Genomic DNA, 16762 nt, shown 5'->3' with positions numbered 1-16762 from the left:
ACAGCTCTTTGGTCTTCACCATGGTGGAGGTTGGAGGCTAGGTTCACACTGCTGCGAATTCAAAATCGTGGTAAAATTGCGATTTTACAGTGATTTTGCGGCTGCATTTTTGCCTCGATTTTTCTATGATTTGCGGCCGCGATATCAGGGAATGCCAGTCTATAGAGCTGAATTTACATCGCACACGGATCAAACTCACACAGGACCCTTTTTTCCCGCAGCTTATATTCGCAACGCATTGATGTGAACGGCACTAATGTCAAACAATTTTAACGAGGCCTCTCATCTTTTTAAGTGGGAGAACTTGCACAATTGGTGGCTGACTAAATACTTTTTTTGCCCCACTGTATACTACTCCACCACCCTTAATTATCAAGGGTGCAAATGCTATGATTTTAATTTTTTTTAAATTCCTTGTTTTATCCATCAATACATTTTTTTGTTTAATTATTGTATTTTGTTTGGTTGTGCCTATAAACACCATGAACTGTGGTTCAAAGTGTTAGTCTTGTGCATCTGGAATCTTTAGAGAATATTAAATTTGCAGTTTGTTTAACCTGTATATAGTCTTTATCTGTCTAACAATTCTGTTTTCATTTCCATTTAGACAACGCATTGAATAATGAAAGCACTCTAACCCACACTTCTGTCATTGCAAAGAGCAAGTTGTCAATTAAGCCCTCCATCTTTCACAAAGATGCTGCTTCATTGGAACCACAGTCTTCTGCCAAAACTGCATTCCAGTGTCAGCAAACAAGTGCCCTTTCATCCAATCATGTGCTGAAAAAAGAGGGATTAATAGAAGAGTTTACCCAGTCACCTGTGGAAAAGGGAGCTGAACTTTCTGTCCATTCATTAACAAATGATAGCACTTACAGTCTAAAATATCCAGCACCTTTTAACAATACAGCTCATTCAGAAATTTTTCATAAAGAGGGAGACATGAATGAAATCGTCTCTATTTCAGCCAGTGACAAGAATGTCTATGAGGATGGAATCTCCTCAATGAATAGACATCTGCAGTGCAGGAAATTCACCAGCATTCGAAAAGATAAAGATGCCTCTTTCTTGCACATAAACTGGCACAGCACAGATGTAACATTAGATAGAACTTCACGAAATTTTACTGAGTTAAGCAACAGCAAAACTAAAAGGACTGCAGACACAAGTGACAAATGTAACATTGCCCCAAACAACGTAATTCATGCAGCCTTAGATGGAAATTGTGGTGACCGGAATTCATGCGTTGATGGCAGTAGAATCACTGTTCACCCTGTGGATAGTGATTTTAATGAAGGAAGCCTTAATAAAATGAAGATGCGATATGAAGAATTTCAGGAACACAAAGCAGAAGTTACCAGTATTAACCAGCAGGCGACACATTACAATTTTTTTCCCAGCGTTGTCCTATCTAACTGTTTGAACCGACCACAGAAGGCTGCCCCAATGGCTTGTGTGCTTAAGCAGCCTAAAAAGCATTCACGGCTAAAGCTTGCTAAAAAATCAAAAGCTACAGTAAGCAAAGAATCGGCAAATATAAAAAGAGAAGGGGACCACCAAGAATGTATAGGACTTGACAGACAAATCGATATTGGTCTAGAACAACATACAGTTAAAAATGAAAAAGTGGACTGTCCAGATTCTCCGAGCACTACAAATGCAAATGACATAGACTTGGTTAAAGACCGCAGTTATGCCCCAGGTAATGCTTGTAGCAAAAGTCCTCCTGATGTTGACAGGGTACCATCTTGTGACATGGCTGTCATAATGGATGGTGGTGCACTTCAAGGGAACACATGTGAAGTGAGTAGTTATGAATGTTCATTTGAGGAGCAGAATGCTGATTTAGACCCATCTTTAGCACTTTATGGTAATAAATACACTTTAAGAACAAAACGGAAAGTCAATTTTGAAAGTGACGATGGCGATTCAAACATGGCAGTAAATGACTTAAAAGTTAATCTACCTCAACCGACTGAAGCCAATGAATATGTAGTAATGTCTCAAAAATCACGCAAGCGCAGAAAGGTTTCCAAACTACCACCAGTTATTATAAAATATATAATTATCAACCGCTTCAAAGGCAGGAAAAATATGAAAGTTAAATTACAAAAAATAGATCATGTTGAACAGCAAGTAACACTAACAGATGAGAAAATTCAATTGTATAGTGCAATGGCACCTTTAAAAGATTTCTGGCCAAAAGTGCCAGACTCTCCTGCAACCAAATACCCAGCAAATCCAGTCACACCAAAGAAAAACAGTAAAAAGAAAACTAAGCCAAAATCTGGCAAAAAGAAAACTGGGAAAGTTCCAAAGAGTGAGAGTAAGGTTCTAAAGCAATCCCTACCTCTGAGGAGAAAAAGGTATCATACTTTCCTTACGCCCCCAATGCCAACATATATTGATGAAGCAAAGGATTGTGATAAAGAGTACAAGGATGTCATGTCAAAACTTGGCTTTCTTACAGAACGAAGTCCTAGCCCAATAAATATGTCTCCTCCACGTTGTTGGTCACCTTCAGATCCAAAAGCTGAAGAAATTATAGCAAGTCAGGTTGAAGAGAGTCCTCTCTTTAAAACGTATCCCTTAAGTAGTGGTAAAAGAGAAAATGTTTCTTCAAAAAAAAGACCACGTAAGCCACAAACTACGAAGTCTAGAAAAAAACTAGCAATAAGCTCTCAAGCAGCCAAACAAGGAAGCAAAATCAACCAGAATGAGTTGAGCAAAGATGGAAAAAGACAGATGGGAAAACCTAGGCAAAAAAAAAGTGAAAAGGCTCCAAGAAAACACACAAAAATTAAAGACTGGAACAAAAGAGTAAATTGTGAAACTTTGGCATTAGCGCCTCCATTACAAGAGCAACCAGTAACTCCTATAGATGATGATGATAAATCAAACTATTCCCAGCCATCAGAGATTTCTCCGTCTGGATTTTCAACAGGACATGTTTATTCAACACAGTTGTCATCCTGCATCACACAGGAAGACTCACCTGACAACAAACCCTTGCTCAGTTGCTCCTCTTTGTTCACTCTTTCTCAGAGTTCTGCTGTTCAAAAGGAGTCCAAGTCTATATCAGTGCCTCTGCCACCAAATGCAAACACAGAGCCATTCAAAATAAATACCTTGGGATCACAATTATCTAATGTATTTCAAGTAAAGGAATCAAATACAACTCAAAATGCAATTCCAAAATCGTTTAGTCGCACATCTCAGGTAATACAGAGTGCACAATTCATTCTGAATTCTCCTTTTGTTCAAGAAGATCCCACAGAAGTGCAGAAAAGGCTTTTAGCATCCGTGGGGAAATTGCGAGACACCCAAAATGTTCCAGACACAATGCCTTTTGAGAAGTTGCAGTCAAAGCTTTTACCTTGCACGATGAACAGCCAGCAACCGCTAACAAGTCTACAGGACTCAACTAAACAGAGCGATTCAAGTTCCCCAGAAAGTCAATTTTCAAAAAGTTCTTTGGTGACATCATTAAAAGGTCCCATAAAAATTCCTTGGAAAGAAAAAGGAGAATTGTTTGATGGAACAGAATTTACTTCTCAGAAGCTGAGTCAGAATTTTTTACCGAATATTTTCTCTGGAACTAAAACCCTACAGAATTCTACAAAGACAGGCTCTTCTCAAGGAATTTTGGATTTACAGTCTGGAATTGCTGTTTTAAAGGAATTACTCTACAAAAAGCAACAGAAAGTAACCTCAGAAGTATCCCATATTAACCCTAAAAGCAGTCCGTCTAATCAAACAGAACCAAAGTGCGTAAATATAAAATCTTTGTCTGCAACACCTAATAAAAAGCCAAGGGCCCCACGAAGCACAAAATCGAAAGCAGTGAAGAATTTGAAAATGGACTTTGTTAAATATCAGAGTGACCATCAAATGAAAATCTCAACCTCTGAAGGCAGCCCGGGAATCTTTTCTGACCCTGATTTTGAAAGTTGCTATTCTCTTGAGGACAGTTTATCTCCTGAGCATGCCTACTTTGATATAAATTCTGTAGGGCTTTGCAGTTCATATGCAGGCAGTCAGTTTATTTCAGCAGACCAACATTTGCCACAAAAGTTTCTGAGTGACCCTGTACCTAGCCAAGCTATAGATCAAGACTGTATAAAACATGAAAACCAAGAAACTGAGAAAAACGTCCATTCGTTGGACCGGAAAATGTTGATCAGACCTAGCTCTCTTAGTCCAGATTTGTTTGAAAAATCTTCTGTAGGTATAAAAATGAGTAACCCCTTTAGCCATTGGAACAATGGATTTCCTACTCAGAAATTTCACAATGCATCTTCAACAGCATTTACCCAGCAGTCGGAAACGTCAGATAGTATTAAACTTAAAATAAGTAAACCGGGACTACTGAAAGAGGCCTCATTCATTGCACCTCGGTCCGAATGGGTTCATACAGAAATGCATACTCAAATTAAAGAGTCAACAACTCAAATTAAAGAGTCAATGCCTGATACCTGTAGTCAACCTAACTCTAATTCTTCTTTTACTGGACTTGCGTCCTCTCCTGAAATTGATTTTATTGATGGAGACTTAGACTTGTTTATTTCAAGACACAGTGATGGACTAATTGCAACTCCATATAGTTCACCAAGATCTATTTGTTCTCCCTCCCAGTCCAAGAATGGAAGTGCCACACCTCGACCAGTTCACATTTTAAAACCTTTGATGTCTCCACCTAGCCGTGAAGAAATAATGGCAACTCTTCTTGACCATGATCTCATGGAAATAATTTACCAAGAACCATTTTTTAGCAATCCTTCTGATGCACCAGAGAAGCCAAAGTAAGCACGTAGCTACAGATATTTAATTAAATTACAAGTAAATTGCTGCATGGTTACATCATATTTCAATGGATAACATAGTCCTGTCTCAATGATGAGGGTGTACACAAGGATAGCCTTTTGTCAGCTAGTTTTCCATGGGTTACACAGTCTGTTTTATGTTAACTGTCCCTTAAAGTGATTGTAAACGGTCACCTTGTAAAACAACCTATTCAGTTTTTAAAATGGAAATAAAAGGCAAAACATTTTTGTATAGATGGGGAGGGGGGGGGGGGGGGGTAAAAAAAGGTATACAATTTTTTTTAAATATATATATATATATATATATATATATATATATATATATATATATATATATATATATATATATATATATATATATAATATATAATTTTTTTTTTTTAATGATCGATCACATTCCCTTTTGTTAGCTGCATAAGAGCTGGGGGGGGAAGCGGCAGGACACTGAGCTTCCCAGTGACAGCATAGCTAGATAACTGGTCACATTGTGTTCTGCTTAGTGTGGTCAAGGAAGCAATACAATTAGAACAGGATACTTTCTCATACTAGTACATGATACAGCAGCCACATATGAGAAATATGAAATCTTGCGGCTACAAAGGCTTTAAATTTGACACTGGTGATCGGTGGGATGGGTGTTTTGTTTCTTTTTTTGCGAATAGTTTAGCTATATGGTGTACTTTTGAAGCACATCCTTTTATCTTCTTAACAGAGTTGTAGAGGTAGATGTTTTTTATCTTGATCCATTCTGCGTGCGTACCCCAGACCCAGTGTACGAAATAAAGTACAGGTACGTGATTTTGCGTAGGAGGGCCGTCCTGCTGCAGTCTATCTGCACGGGACAGTCCAGAAGAGGTTAAAGTGGTTGTAAGGGCTCAAGGTTTTTAACAGTCATGCATTCTTTGTATGAAGATAAAAGAAAAACTTGTGTGCAGCAGCACCCCTCTCGATCCAGCGATGTGCACAAGAGCAGCTGCTGTCCTGGGTCTCCTCTTGGCTGAGACAGCAGCGGGAGCCTTTGGTTCCCACTACTGTTGGTCACAGCCAGTGAGCCAATGAGGAGAAAGTGGGGGCGGGGCCGAGCTATGCTCAGTGTCTGAATGGATACACAGAACAGGTCAGAAGCCCCAAAGCAAGCTGCTTGTGATTTGTACTCTGCAGGAGGGAGGGGCCAGGAGTGCTGGTTGGGGACCTGAGAAGAGGAGGATCTGGGCTACTCTGTGCAAAACCACTGTACAGAGCAGGTTAATATGAATTTTTTTTGTATAAACGGGAGCCTTTAACCACTTCAAGACTGCAATACATATACTTTGTGGCTTTGAAGTGGTTTACAGGGATTATGGCTGGCTTTTCCCAGTAAAGCAACCCGAGAAGCTCATGAGCCGCTGGAAGACTTTTAGAAGCGGCGGGAGGGAATGCACCACCACCCAACACTCGCCGGTGTCTTTCGGGCTTATCGATTCTGCCGGTTCGCCTGTGAAACTATCTGATGGAACCTGTCATCCAATTACATTCCTTGAAATAGGAATAAAAGTAATCAAAAAACATTAAAAGGGGACAGCGTAAACATTTTAAGTAAAACAAATAAGAGAAAAAATGAAAGCACCCCGTCCCTCCATGCTCTTGCGCAGAAGAAAATGCATACGCAAGTCATGCACGCAAATGTAAATAGTATTCACACCACACATGTGAGGTAACCTTGCAAACATTAGAGCAAGAGCAATAATTCTATTACTAGACCTCCTGTGCAACTCTAAACGGGTAGCCTGTAAAAGGTGTTTAAAGTGTCGCCTATGTAGATTTATAAGTATTTCACAAGCTAAAAAAATTGCATTTGCAAAACCGCTGCGCAAAGAAATTGCAACAATCAACATTTTATTCCCTAGGGTCTCTGCTAAAAGAAAATGTCAAATGTCTGGGGGGTTATAAGTAATTTTCTAGTACACAAAAAGTGCCAGAAAAAGCCTGGTCTTAAAGTGGTTAATGTCACTTTAAGTCAAGGCCATATTACAGTACTGCAGTTTTGTAGTCTTTTTGTACAAACATTTTCATGCTTTTAGAGCAATATTTATAACAAACATCTTCATTTTGCTTGCTTTTTCTACATAGGGAAGTGGGAGGAAAAATGTTGACAGTCGGGACAAAACTAGCACACGATCTTCCCGAATTTGAAGGAGACTTTACAATGGAAGGTCTGAAGCTGTGGAAGACTGCTTTCTCTGCAATGACACAAAACCCTAAGCCAATATCTCCTGTTCAATTTAATAGACAAGTCACTGAGACTAACAAGATGAATCCTGATGGTGATAAAAAGTTGGTGATCATGCCTTGTAAGAGTGCTCCTCCTCCTCAGAAAGTTCAGTTGTGGTTTCAGGCCAAAGAGCTTTACGAGTCTTCTAAGACATCAGACACCGCTCCATTAAACCAAGTTACAAATGAAAATAAGAAGATAACTGTAGTACCTAGAGGTTGTAACAGCTTGCCTCCAAGGGAAATTAATATTTTATTGGCACAGCCTGCTAGTTTAGAAGATCAACCTGTTGGTGAAGAAAATGTAAAGGATTGTATAGCTAGCCCTCCGCCTTCTATTCATGGTTCTGATGGGGAGGATGTAGAAGGGGGAATTGATGTGACTGCTGAAGGTGTAATTGAATCCCCTGAAGGGACTACTGTGAATGATGGATGTATTATGCCTAATTCCTCACCATTGACACCTTGGCAGAATCTTGATCGTAAGCCGTCTCCTAGAACTGATCATAACTGTGCAGATAAATATAATTCATCCTCCCCAATTGAAGAACGTGGGAGCAAAGACCGTAAAAAGAGTCTGAAAACTGTCAAAAGTGAAGTCCAAACATTATCAACTCCATCTCCTCCTCTGTTTAAACAAAAGAAGCACAAATCTAAACGTGCGTGTTTTCACAGTACACCAGTGACTGAAAGAAGGAATGTATCTCCTGATGCGATACCACTTACCCCTGTGACCACCGGTAGGTCGCCATATATTATTGTTTGTTAAACATGCTTGCTATGTGACAATGGTTTAAGCAGATCAGACTACTGTTAGTAGAAATAAGTATGTGAAATGTTTGCCTTGTATCTTTCGTATATTAGACACTTTGCACCAAGTGATTGTTGGGTGCTATTCTTGCTTCATTTCTACTTCACGTTTTTGCATACAAACGTAAGGGTATAAAGCATAGAATACATATAGAGTATTAGGATGCAAGTCTTCTAACACTGTTCAAGCATACATTGCTTCCTTTTGAAAGAGATGAGACATTAGGGATCGGGCATTGCTATTTTGGGTCATTGAAAGAATGACTAATGTAGATAACAGCTCAGCTTGACTAGTCAGATGGTACCCTCTTAAGGAGACAAAATAGTAGGTGATATTATGCAGCTGACACGTTCATCTGTTGGTAAGAGGGTTATAATTGAGCAAATGAGGTTGCTGTCCCTTGGTGCAGAGGGAAGTGGCAGAGAAGGAAGCAATTGATGAAGGGAGTAAGAAAAAAAAGGCGGTGAATGGAAGCAGAAAAAGGGGGGGGGGGTGGTGGTTAGTGTAATCACTTACCAGACAAAATGTCCAGCGCTGCCTTCACTAGAGCCGTTTCAGTTCCTTGCTTTGAATCTCTGGTGTTGCCATCTTGGATGTGGAAGCTGGCTGCCCTCTATTTGAACTGCAGATAGCAGCACATAAAAATCAAGTGTTTATTGACTTGCAATGTGTATTTGGATTTTCCTGCCCCCCCCCCCCTTTAGACGTCATAGCCCACTCCCATTCTGGGCGTGTCTAATTACTGTCTTTGCTGGCCAAGTGCCTATGCCTATTACCTATACCTATAACCTATTATATAGCAGCCGGTGGAAGAAAGAACAAAGGGAATTACGATAGTGTCTCTTGACTGCACTGCATGCTGAAATGTCACCCTGTGCTCATAAGATTTTGGGTACATTACTGGAGGCAAACCCAGAAGCTATATTACAATCTTGCATTTCTTTGAACTGTCAGATGCTTTCACAGCCCTGTATCCTTAATACTGTGTACACACGATCGGTTTGTCTGATGAAAACGGTCTGATGGACCGTTTTCATCAGACTAACCGATCGTGTGTGGGCCCCATCGTTTTTTTATCTATAGGTTAAAAAACTAGGAACTTGTTTTAAAATGATCTGATGGTTAACTAACCGATAGGAAAAAAACTATCGTCTGTAGGCACGTCCATCGGTTAAAAATCCATGCATTCTCAGACTAAATTAGGGGACGGGAGCGCTCGTTCTGGTAAAACTAGCGTTCGTTATGGGGATAGCACATTCATCACGCTGTAACAGACAGAAAAGCGCGAATCGTCTTTTACTAACACTAAATCAGCTAAAGCAGCCCCAAGGGTGGAGCCATTGGATTTGAACTTCCCCTTTATAGTGCCGTCGTACGTGGTTTACGTGACCGCGTTCTGACACGCTCGTTTTTTTAACCGATGGTGTGTAGGCACGACTGATCGTCAGTCAGCTTCATCAGATAACTGATGAAAAAATCCATCAGTCCGTTTTCATCGGATAGACCGATCGTGTGTACAGGGCATTAGGATCAATGTCAACATTAATTCCAGAGGCAGAATATACAAACTACAAAACAAACTCAAAATTAAGTTTTGCTGTGGAATGTCTTGTCTCTGTACAGCCTTTCTTTCCCTGACACCAGTCAGAATTACTCCTCAAGCTCTCCACCTTTGTGTATAGGCATAAATGGCATGGAAATAACTGAAGAACTCTAAAGAATTTTTTTTTCATGAGACTTTACATCCTTTACAATGTATTCTGCTACTTTCTCCAATGTTGTGCTTTTCTTTTTAGAAGTGCTTTCCCCAAAAATGAGTCAGAGAAGAGGAGCAAACCCTGATAAACTTCGGAGAGTACTACTAACCACTCAGATGAAGGTAGATGTTGATTGCAGCTTTCATACTGTGTGGTTGACATAATCCGTTATCTGTACCTCATTTTTATATTATTTTGTTTGTGGACTTGAACATAATCTTTAAACACACTATGGCTACTCTGAAGCTAGGGCAGTGCAGTATCCTGAAGCGCATACAGTGGGGTGCCAGCTTTTCCGGCACACTGCTAGGTATACTTTTTGTAACTTCTGACCTGTACAGGTTAATACTTGACCTTGTTAGTGGCACCTTCAGTGAATCACAACACTTTGCTTCATTAGTAACAATGGCGAGAGGGATGAGGCAGAATGACATATTTGGTTGATAGACCATGACTTTTCAAAGATGTAGGTACTTAATAGGTGCAGAAAAGAGGGATTCTGCCTCTCTAATACACGTTAAAAAACGTGTGTTAGATTGTGATAGCAAAGGGAAACGGTTCATTACTGGTATTCACCAAGAAGGAGGCAGCTATACTCATAGGGTGTCCATGGCCTCCGTAGACCAGTCCATAGCGGAGAAGGAGGGGGGGGGGCGCCAACTGGATGTATGCAAATTGACAAACAAGTGGTGTGCAAAGAAACCTACACAGTCCAAACAGGTAAGGATGCCCTTAAGGATGATCAGTCCTGAGGTAGTCCAATGTAAAAAGATCAAGCATTCACAGATTAGCCAAGGTGACTTAAAGGGAAACTCCACAAAAATAGCAAATAAAGAAAAAATAATATAGCGTGTACAATTGCGACACAAGTTATATTGTAATTGAATGTTATTAAAAATAACTTTTCCTTTTCAATCTGCAGTTGCTGTAATTTTCTGAGAATGCATTGCAATATGGCTACCTGGAGTTGTTTTGTACACAGAGCGTGTACTGGCCACTCCCCAGAAACATAATTTTCCCAGAAGTATGCCTAAGATACAAGTCAGATTTCAGGCATCCCCTGCACCAAAAATGTAATTTTTGGTGAGACACTTCCAGTTGGAAAACGTCTAAAGGGATGCAGGCCCAGCAGCTTTCCTCATTAGTCCCTGCAGGTGCACACCTGATAGATAATTATGAAACCACTCCCATTAGACATACTCATCACTGAGGCTCAGAGGAACATACAGGGATTACTTCAGAATAATAAAAGGTGGGAATCTGCAACAAAGGAAGTTATAATTCTTGCAATGTACATAGATCACCCAGAGGGTGATGTTTTTTCTCAACAAAAGTGGAGTTGCTCTTTAATCACTTAACGACCGCCCACTGTATAGATACGTCTGCACTTTAAAGATGGATATCTCGGTAACGGCAGAAGTTATCGGCGGCGGGAGAGGGCCCCCTCTCCCGTGCTCTCCCGTGCTCTCCCCAGCTTACCGGAGCCATTGGCGGCGGAGGCGATCGGGTCCTTCTCCTTCCTTGGTATGGAGGGCGGAAGCGAAGTCAAAACGTCACTTCCGCCCATACCTCTTTAAAGGGACATTTTTTTTATTGCATTTAAGTCCAAATATGAGATCTGAGGTCTTTTTGACCCCAGATCTCACATTTAAAGCGGAGGTTCACCCTAAAAAACAACTTTGTACCATGCCATCCAGCATACTAGCGTCGGCTACAGTATGCCTTTATTTTATTTTTTTGCGCTGTACTTACAGTTTAATCCTTTAGTTTCGTTTCAGACTCCCGCGAGGAAAGGCGTTCCTATGAAGAGGGGAACATGATTGACGGCCGGCTATGGCGCGTCACGCGTTCCGAAAATAGCCGGAGTAGGACTCCGGCTCTTCACGGCGCTATACGGCGCCTGCGCACAGACTAGGAGCTGACTGCGCAGGCGCCGTATAGATCCGAGTCCTATCTCGGCTATTTTCGGAACGCGTGACGCGCCATAGCCAGCCGTCAATCATGTTCCCCTCTTCATAGGAACGCCTACTCCCCGCGGGAGTCTGAAACTAAACTAAAGGATTAAACTGTAAGTACAGCGCAAAAAAATAAAAATTAAGGCATACTGTAGCTGACGCTAGTATGCTGGATGGCATGGTAGACCACGAAACATTTTTTTTTAGGGTGAACCCCCGCTTTAAGAGTGTCATGCTTTTTTCTAATTCAAGGGTTGTTTACAATTCCTTGTAATTGGAATAAAAGCCAGGCGCAATTTTGAAGTTTGACATGTTGGGTATCAATTTACTCGGCGTAATATTATCTTTCACAATATTAAAAAAAAAAAAAAAGCTAACTTTGCTGTTGTCTTATTTTTTTTATAAAAAAAAGATTTTTTTCCAAAAAAAGTGTGCTTGTAAGACCGCTGTGCAAATACTTTGTGACAGAAAGTATTGCAATAACCGCCATTTTATTCTCTAGGGTGTTAGAATTAGTTTTTATAATGTTTGGGGATTCAAAGTAATTTTCGAGCAAAAAGTGTTTTTAACTTGTAAACACAGAGTCTGAAAAACAGGCTCGGTCCTTAAGTGGTTAAGGAAATCTGTGAATGTCTTCTGAAAAGTTTAGCAAAATGGTGTCCCTTTTGGGGTATATTAGAAAAAAATTATTTTCCCCACAGTTTCCCCAAAGTTTTAGCATTTGTTCTTTAACAACTATTGGGAAAACGGGTGGGCAGCTTTCACAAATTGTTTCCTGTGACATGTTCAGTTTCCTGTAATTTAAGGCTATTACTCATGTTTTTTGTGCATAGAATCAATTTGCAGCTTTGGGTAACGTGAAGAAAGAAACGTCTCAGATTGAGGGGCCTTCTCTGAATAACTCCTACGGCTTCAAAGTCGGTTCTCACAATCTTCAAGATGCAAAGGCCTTACACGAGGTATTGTATACATTTGAGATGTTTCACTCTGTATCTTGCATAATATACAGCTTTTGTAGTTGTGGAGTTGTAAGTTAAATGAGTAGAGGGAATTGTCTAAATGAACGCAGACATAAGATTAATTACGGTTTTATTGTGTTCAGGTAGCTTGAGAGAATTCTAAAAAGTTAATCAGATGAGTGTTCATCTCTTTTCACTTAACAGCCCATAGATCAGCCCCTCAAAATTTCCACTCGCCTGCTAGCATTTTGGCGAGTGGATTTAAGCTGGGGGCGAGTGATGACAGGGCTGCATGACCAATGTCCCTTCAATCTGTGCCTACACTTAGAGTCCCTGATGCGATTGGCGGACGAAGAGGAAAGGTGGCATGCTTGGAAAAGTAGTCTGGTGAGCCGTGCACAGGCAGAGCAGTACACAGGTGCTCTCCTACAATTCTCATTAAGCCATGGGACCTAACAGTATGACCTCTCTGAGCCTGCCCCCCCTCCCCCCGACCAATGTAGCTGGAGAGCAGGGAGCAGGAAGTAATGAGTCAGGTGGAGGATTGCGAAAATTACCACTCCGGGTGTCCCAGGTAGGCAGTGCAGCGCTCACTGAAAGTTGCCCTGACATGAGAGTGGCAGCCTTCCAGTTTGTGCAGTTTTCTTCTCCTTGTGCTCTATGTAAGTGTCCAGCAGTTCAGCTTGAGCACTGTGAGCAGACTGGTCTCAATGTGTGCTGGCTGGTGGCTGTGTGTGTCAACGGCTGATGCAGTTGTGTCGATCTCTGCGCTGGATTGTACTCCCTCCCGCTGTGCTGCAGCTCCTCTCCTCACTGCCAGCCTGAATAAAAGGGGGAAGTGGGGACATGCAAGGGTGGAGCCGCACACACAGGCTCCTGATGATGAGATGAATAGGAGAGGGAGAGAGGATGGATGGATGGATGGGAGTTGCAGAGGAGACAGCAAGAGAATGGGAAGAGATCCAGTTCTAGTGCCCTGTCACCTCTGGTCTGCCCCCAGTGCCCTGTTCCATTTTGTTAAAGTTGTTTTTGGTAATATATAATTGTGTAACTTGATTCTGCATAAAACATTTAACAGTGTCATTCCATGAGATAATCTACGAGGGCGTGTTTAGGGGCGCAATTAGGCATGGAGCAGTGTATGAATTAGGTGGGGCAACTGGTGGCGAGTAACTCTTGAGGCCTGGCTAGTAGCTCGGGGCTTGAAATTTTGAGCCCTGCCATAGATAATTCTCAATAAACTGTGTTAAAGGTGAAATTTTCTTTCACCCATGGTGAAAGGAAAGTAAATCGCTCAATTTCACCTTTTTTTTTTTTTAATATCTTTTTTTATCTTTAACTTTTCTTTATTATTTTCCAATGTTTGACAACACATGTTTACTTACAAGTAATATAAGCAATATAATACAAATAATATAAACACACACATTGAGTTATGTACATGTAATAGATTAGCATTTTTTAGGAGTATAGTAAACTCGATGCAATAGAAATAAGTGGGACAGTCTCTGTGCTGGAGCAATAGACACCAGAGCCCCTCTATGTAAAATCTTACTCCACTGCTCGAAGTCACTAGCCCCAAGATCTTTTTCCTATCTTTCTCGGCTCTTTTGATTTATGGCTCTATCTCCCAGTTTGTCATATAGCTCTGAGATTAATTAAGCCTTTCGCAATATTAGTTTGAATTATTTTGAGGACGGGAATCTGAGTCCTAACTATCTGTTGAGTCTTAAACTGGGTTTGGATGGCATGCCTAATCTGTAAATATTTATAAAAAAAAATATTTGGGATGTTAAATTTGTTTCTTAGATCCAAAAATGTTTTCATAAGGTTGCTCTCATACTGTTGAAGTAGCCGTGTAATTCCCTGTCTCTCCCAAATTTTAGATTTTCCTATATCCTCAACTTCTGTTAAGTTTTTATTGTTCCAGAGGGGGGCAAACTCAGTTACCCCGGTGTATCCCAGCAGAGCCTTCGTTGTTTGCCATACTTTTCTAATTAACTTTATAGTCGGGCATTTATGAGTAAATGAGTTTGCCTCCAGGGCTTCTACCAATATTTTTATGTGGGGCCCCCTGATACATTAATCTGAAACTTATTGCCTAAATTTTTGAGTGGCCACAACCCAGTATATGTTGTAACTGGGATGCCAGAAAATATATTCTCGGGTGTGGGATCGCCATCCCCCCCTCCTTTACTGGGAGCTGCATAGTCTGCAAACTGATTCTGGCCTGGCCTCCCTTCCACATTAACTCCCTGAATAATGTTTCCATTCTTTTAAACCATATTTGGCTTTACCCAGATCGGGGAGTTGTGGAGTGCATATAATATCTGGGGGAGCCAGATCATTTTTATTAGGTTACATCTCCTGGGCTACAGAGAGAGGGAGGTGGTTCCAGGTATCTTTTGTTTGTTTCAGTTTTATAGTAGTGGAGCTATGTTTTTACTAGTGTACTCCTTAACATCACGGGTAATCCAGACCCCAAGTATTTTAATTTTGAGGTAATTTTCAGTTGGGACACTTCAGCTAACGTCCCTGGTCACATAATGGGTCTATTGGAAGCAGGGCCGACTTATCCCAGTTGATAGTCCCGAAAACCTTCCAAACTCCCTGACCATTTGGACCTCCTGGAGTCAGCGAGCTATCCACATCTCCTAATAAAGAACAGGACATCGTTCTGCAAATAGCGATATACTGTCTTCCTCCGAACACTTCTGAACCCCTGTATGTCTTCCTTAAAGCCTAGTTTTAATAGCCAATGGTTCCATAGCAAGTGCAAACAGGAAGTGGGGAGAGGGGGCCAATTTTCACCTTTAACACAGTCAGTGTTGATAGGGGAATGCCTTCTGAGGTGCTATTTTGTTCTGCTGGTAGGGGGACACAAGGATCCTTTTCCGGCCGGCAAAACACATCATTACTGTTGCTGCTATAGCTGCCGGAAGTAATTGTATGTAAAAAAAAAAAAAATCTTTGATAGGCTGGTTGTACCCAAGTCAATTGATGGATTGACTTTATGGTAACAATCGGCCCTGCGTATAGATGGATCAAATCTCAGCCGTCACCTGCAGCAAAACCGGACAAATTTTTGATCGGTGTATGGCCAGCTTTACTGAGGAGACTGTTTCAGTAGTCTGCAGGTTCATTAACATACACAAAAACAGCGGAGGGTTGTTTGACAGCTCAACCCTGATCAGAGATCAACCTACTGAGAAGGGTTTGATCATTAGGGAAAGGACTGCCATAGGTACAAATCTGGTTCTGTGAATGTCCATGACACCAGCTGTCCGTTCTTAGGGTTTCTTATTTGAAACAATTGTCAGCTTTGTCCGTGGGAGCTTCTTGTTATGCGAACTTCCTTCCTGGGTATGTGAAGGAGTTTAATGCTTGTAATAGATGTGAAGTTTTATTGAGAATGACAGAATGGAGAGACGTCTGCTTTTTTTTTTTTTTTCTGTGCACTGTAGCCTGGTATTTGACTCCAGTGCAGACCCATTTAACATGTATTTCCTTGTCTGAATGAGAGGAGGAAAGGATAATTAAAAAAAATTCCAATAAGGTTTCTTACATATGTTAACTTTAGTTATGAGATCTTTCTCCTTTAGTTGCCTTTTATATGTACAGTTTGTTCACCCAGTACAAGGGGTCCCAATAATTTTATAGTATTTAAAATAAAGGAAGGATGGTAACTCCTGTGATCAATCGAAGAGTGAGAATCCAAAGTGAGTGGGAACTAAAATTGACTTATTGTTTGAAGGACTAATTAGAAGGCACCCCTTTTAGCCTGTAACTAAAAAAATCTAGTTTTTAAAGAATTATTCTTAAAGCAAAGCTGTAAAAATGGTTAACATAGTGCGAGAAATGGTGGAGTTTTTACAGCACAGAATCTTGGTAAGAAGGGGGACTACCCAGAAGCAGGGTTGCTTTCCAGAGCCCAGCTGCTTTTATGCATCTTTTTAGAAGTAGTTATTTATTTTCCTTTGTTTTAACCTGGTTATATCCTACTAGTAAAACACTCCCTATTCTAGGTTGACAACACTCACTCGCTGTACTATGTCTGTAGAGGAGCAGTGTTGTCACCCTAGGACAAAAAGCATGTTGGACCTTATGCAACACCTGTGCCTCTCTGCATCTTCATATATTAGAGCAGAGGTGTTCTGTAGTCCACACACAGCTGGGAACACAATGCTAAGTAATAAGTCAGCAAAGG

At 40.8% G+C, this 16762-nt stretch overlaps 1 protein-coding gene across 1 annotated transcript in view; it reads left to right on the top strand.

Moving 5' to 3' along the window:
- Positions 1-16762, top strand: part of REV3L (REV3 like, DNA directed polymerase zeta catalytic subunit) — a 242102-nt gene that overhangs the window by 156322 nt on the left and 69018 nt on the right. Inside the window, 4 exon segments of the mRNA XM_040350250.1 lie at positions 608-4802; positions 6933-7813; positions 9681-9763; positions 12430-12560. Coding sequence (XP_040206184.1) covers positions 608-4802; positions 6933-7813; positions 9681-9763; positions 12430-12560 — 5290 coding nt within the window.

This window comes from Rana temporaria, chromosome 4 (assembly GCF_905171775.1).
Source record: "Rana temporaria chromosome 4, aRanTem1.1, whole genome shotgun sequence".
Taxonomy (NCBI): Eukaryota; Metazoa; Chordata; class Amphibia; order Anura; family Ranidae; genus Rana; species Rana temporaria.
Note: the sequence above shows the minus strand (reverse complement) of the source record. Positions and strands in the feature narration are given on the sequence as shown.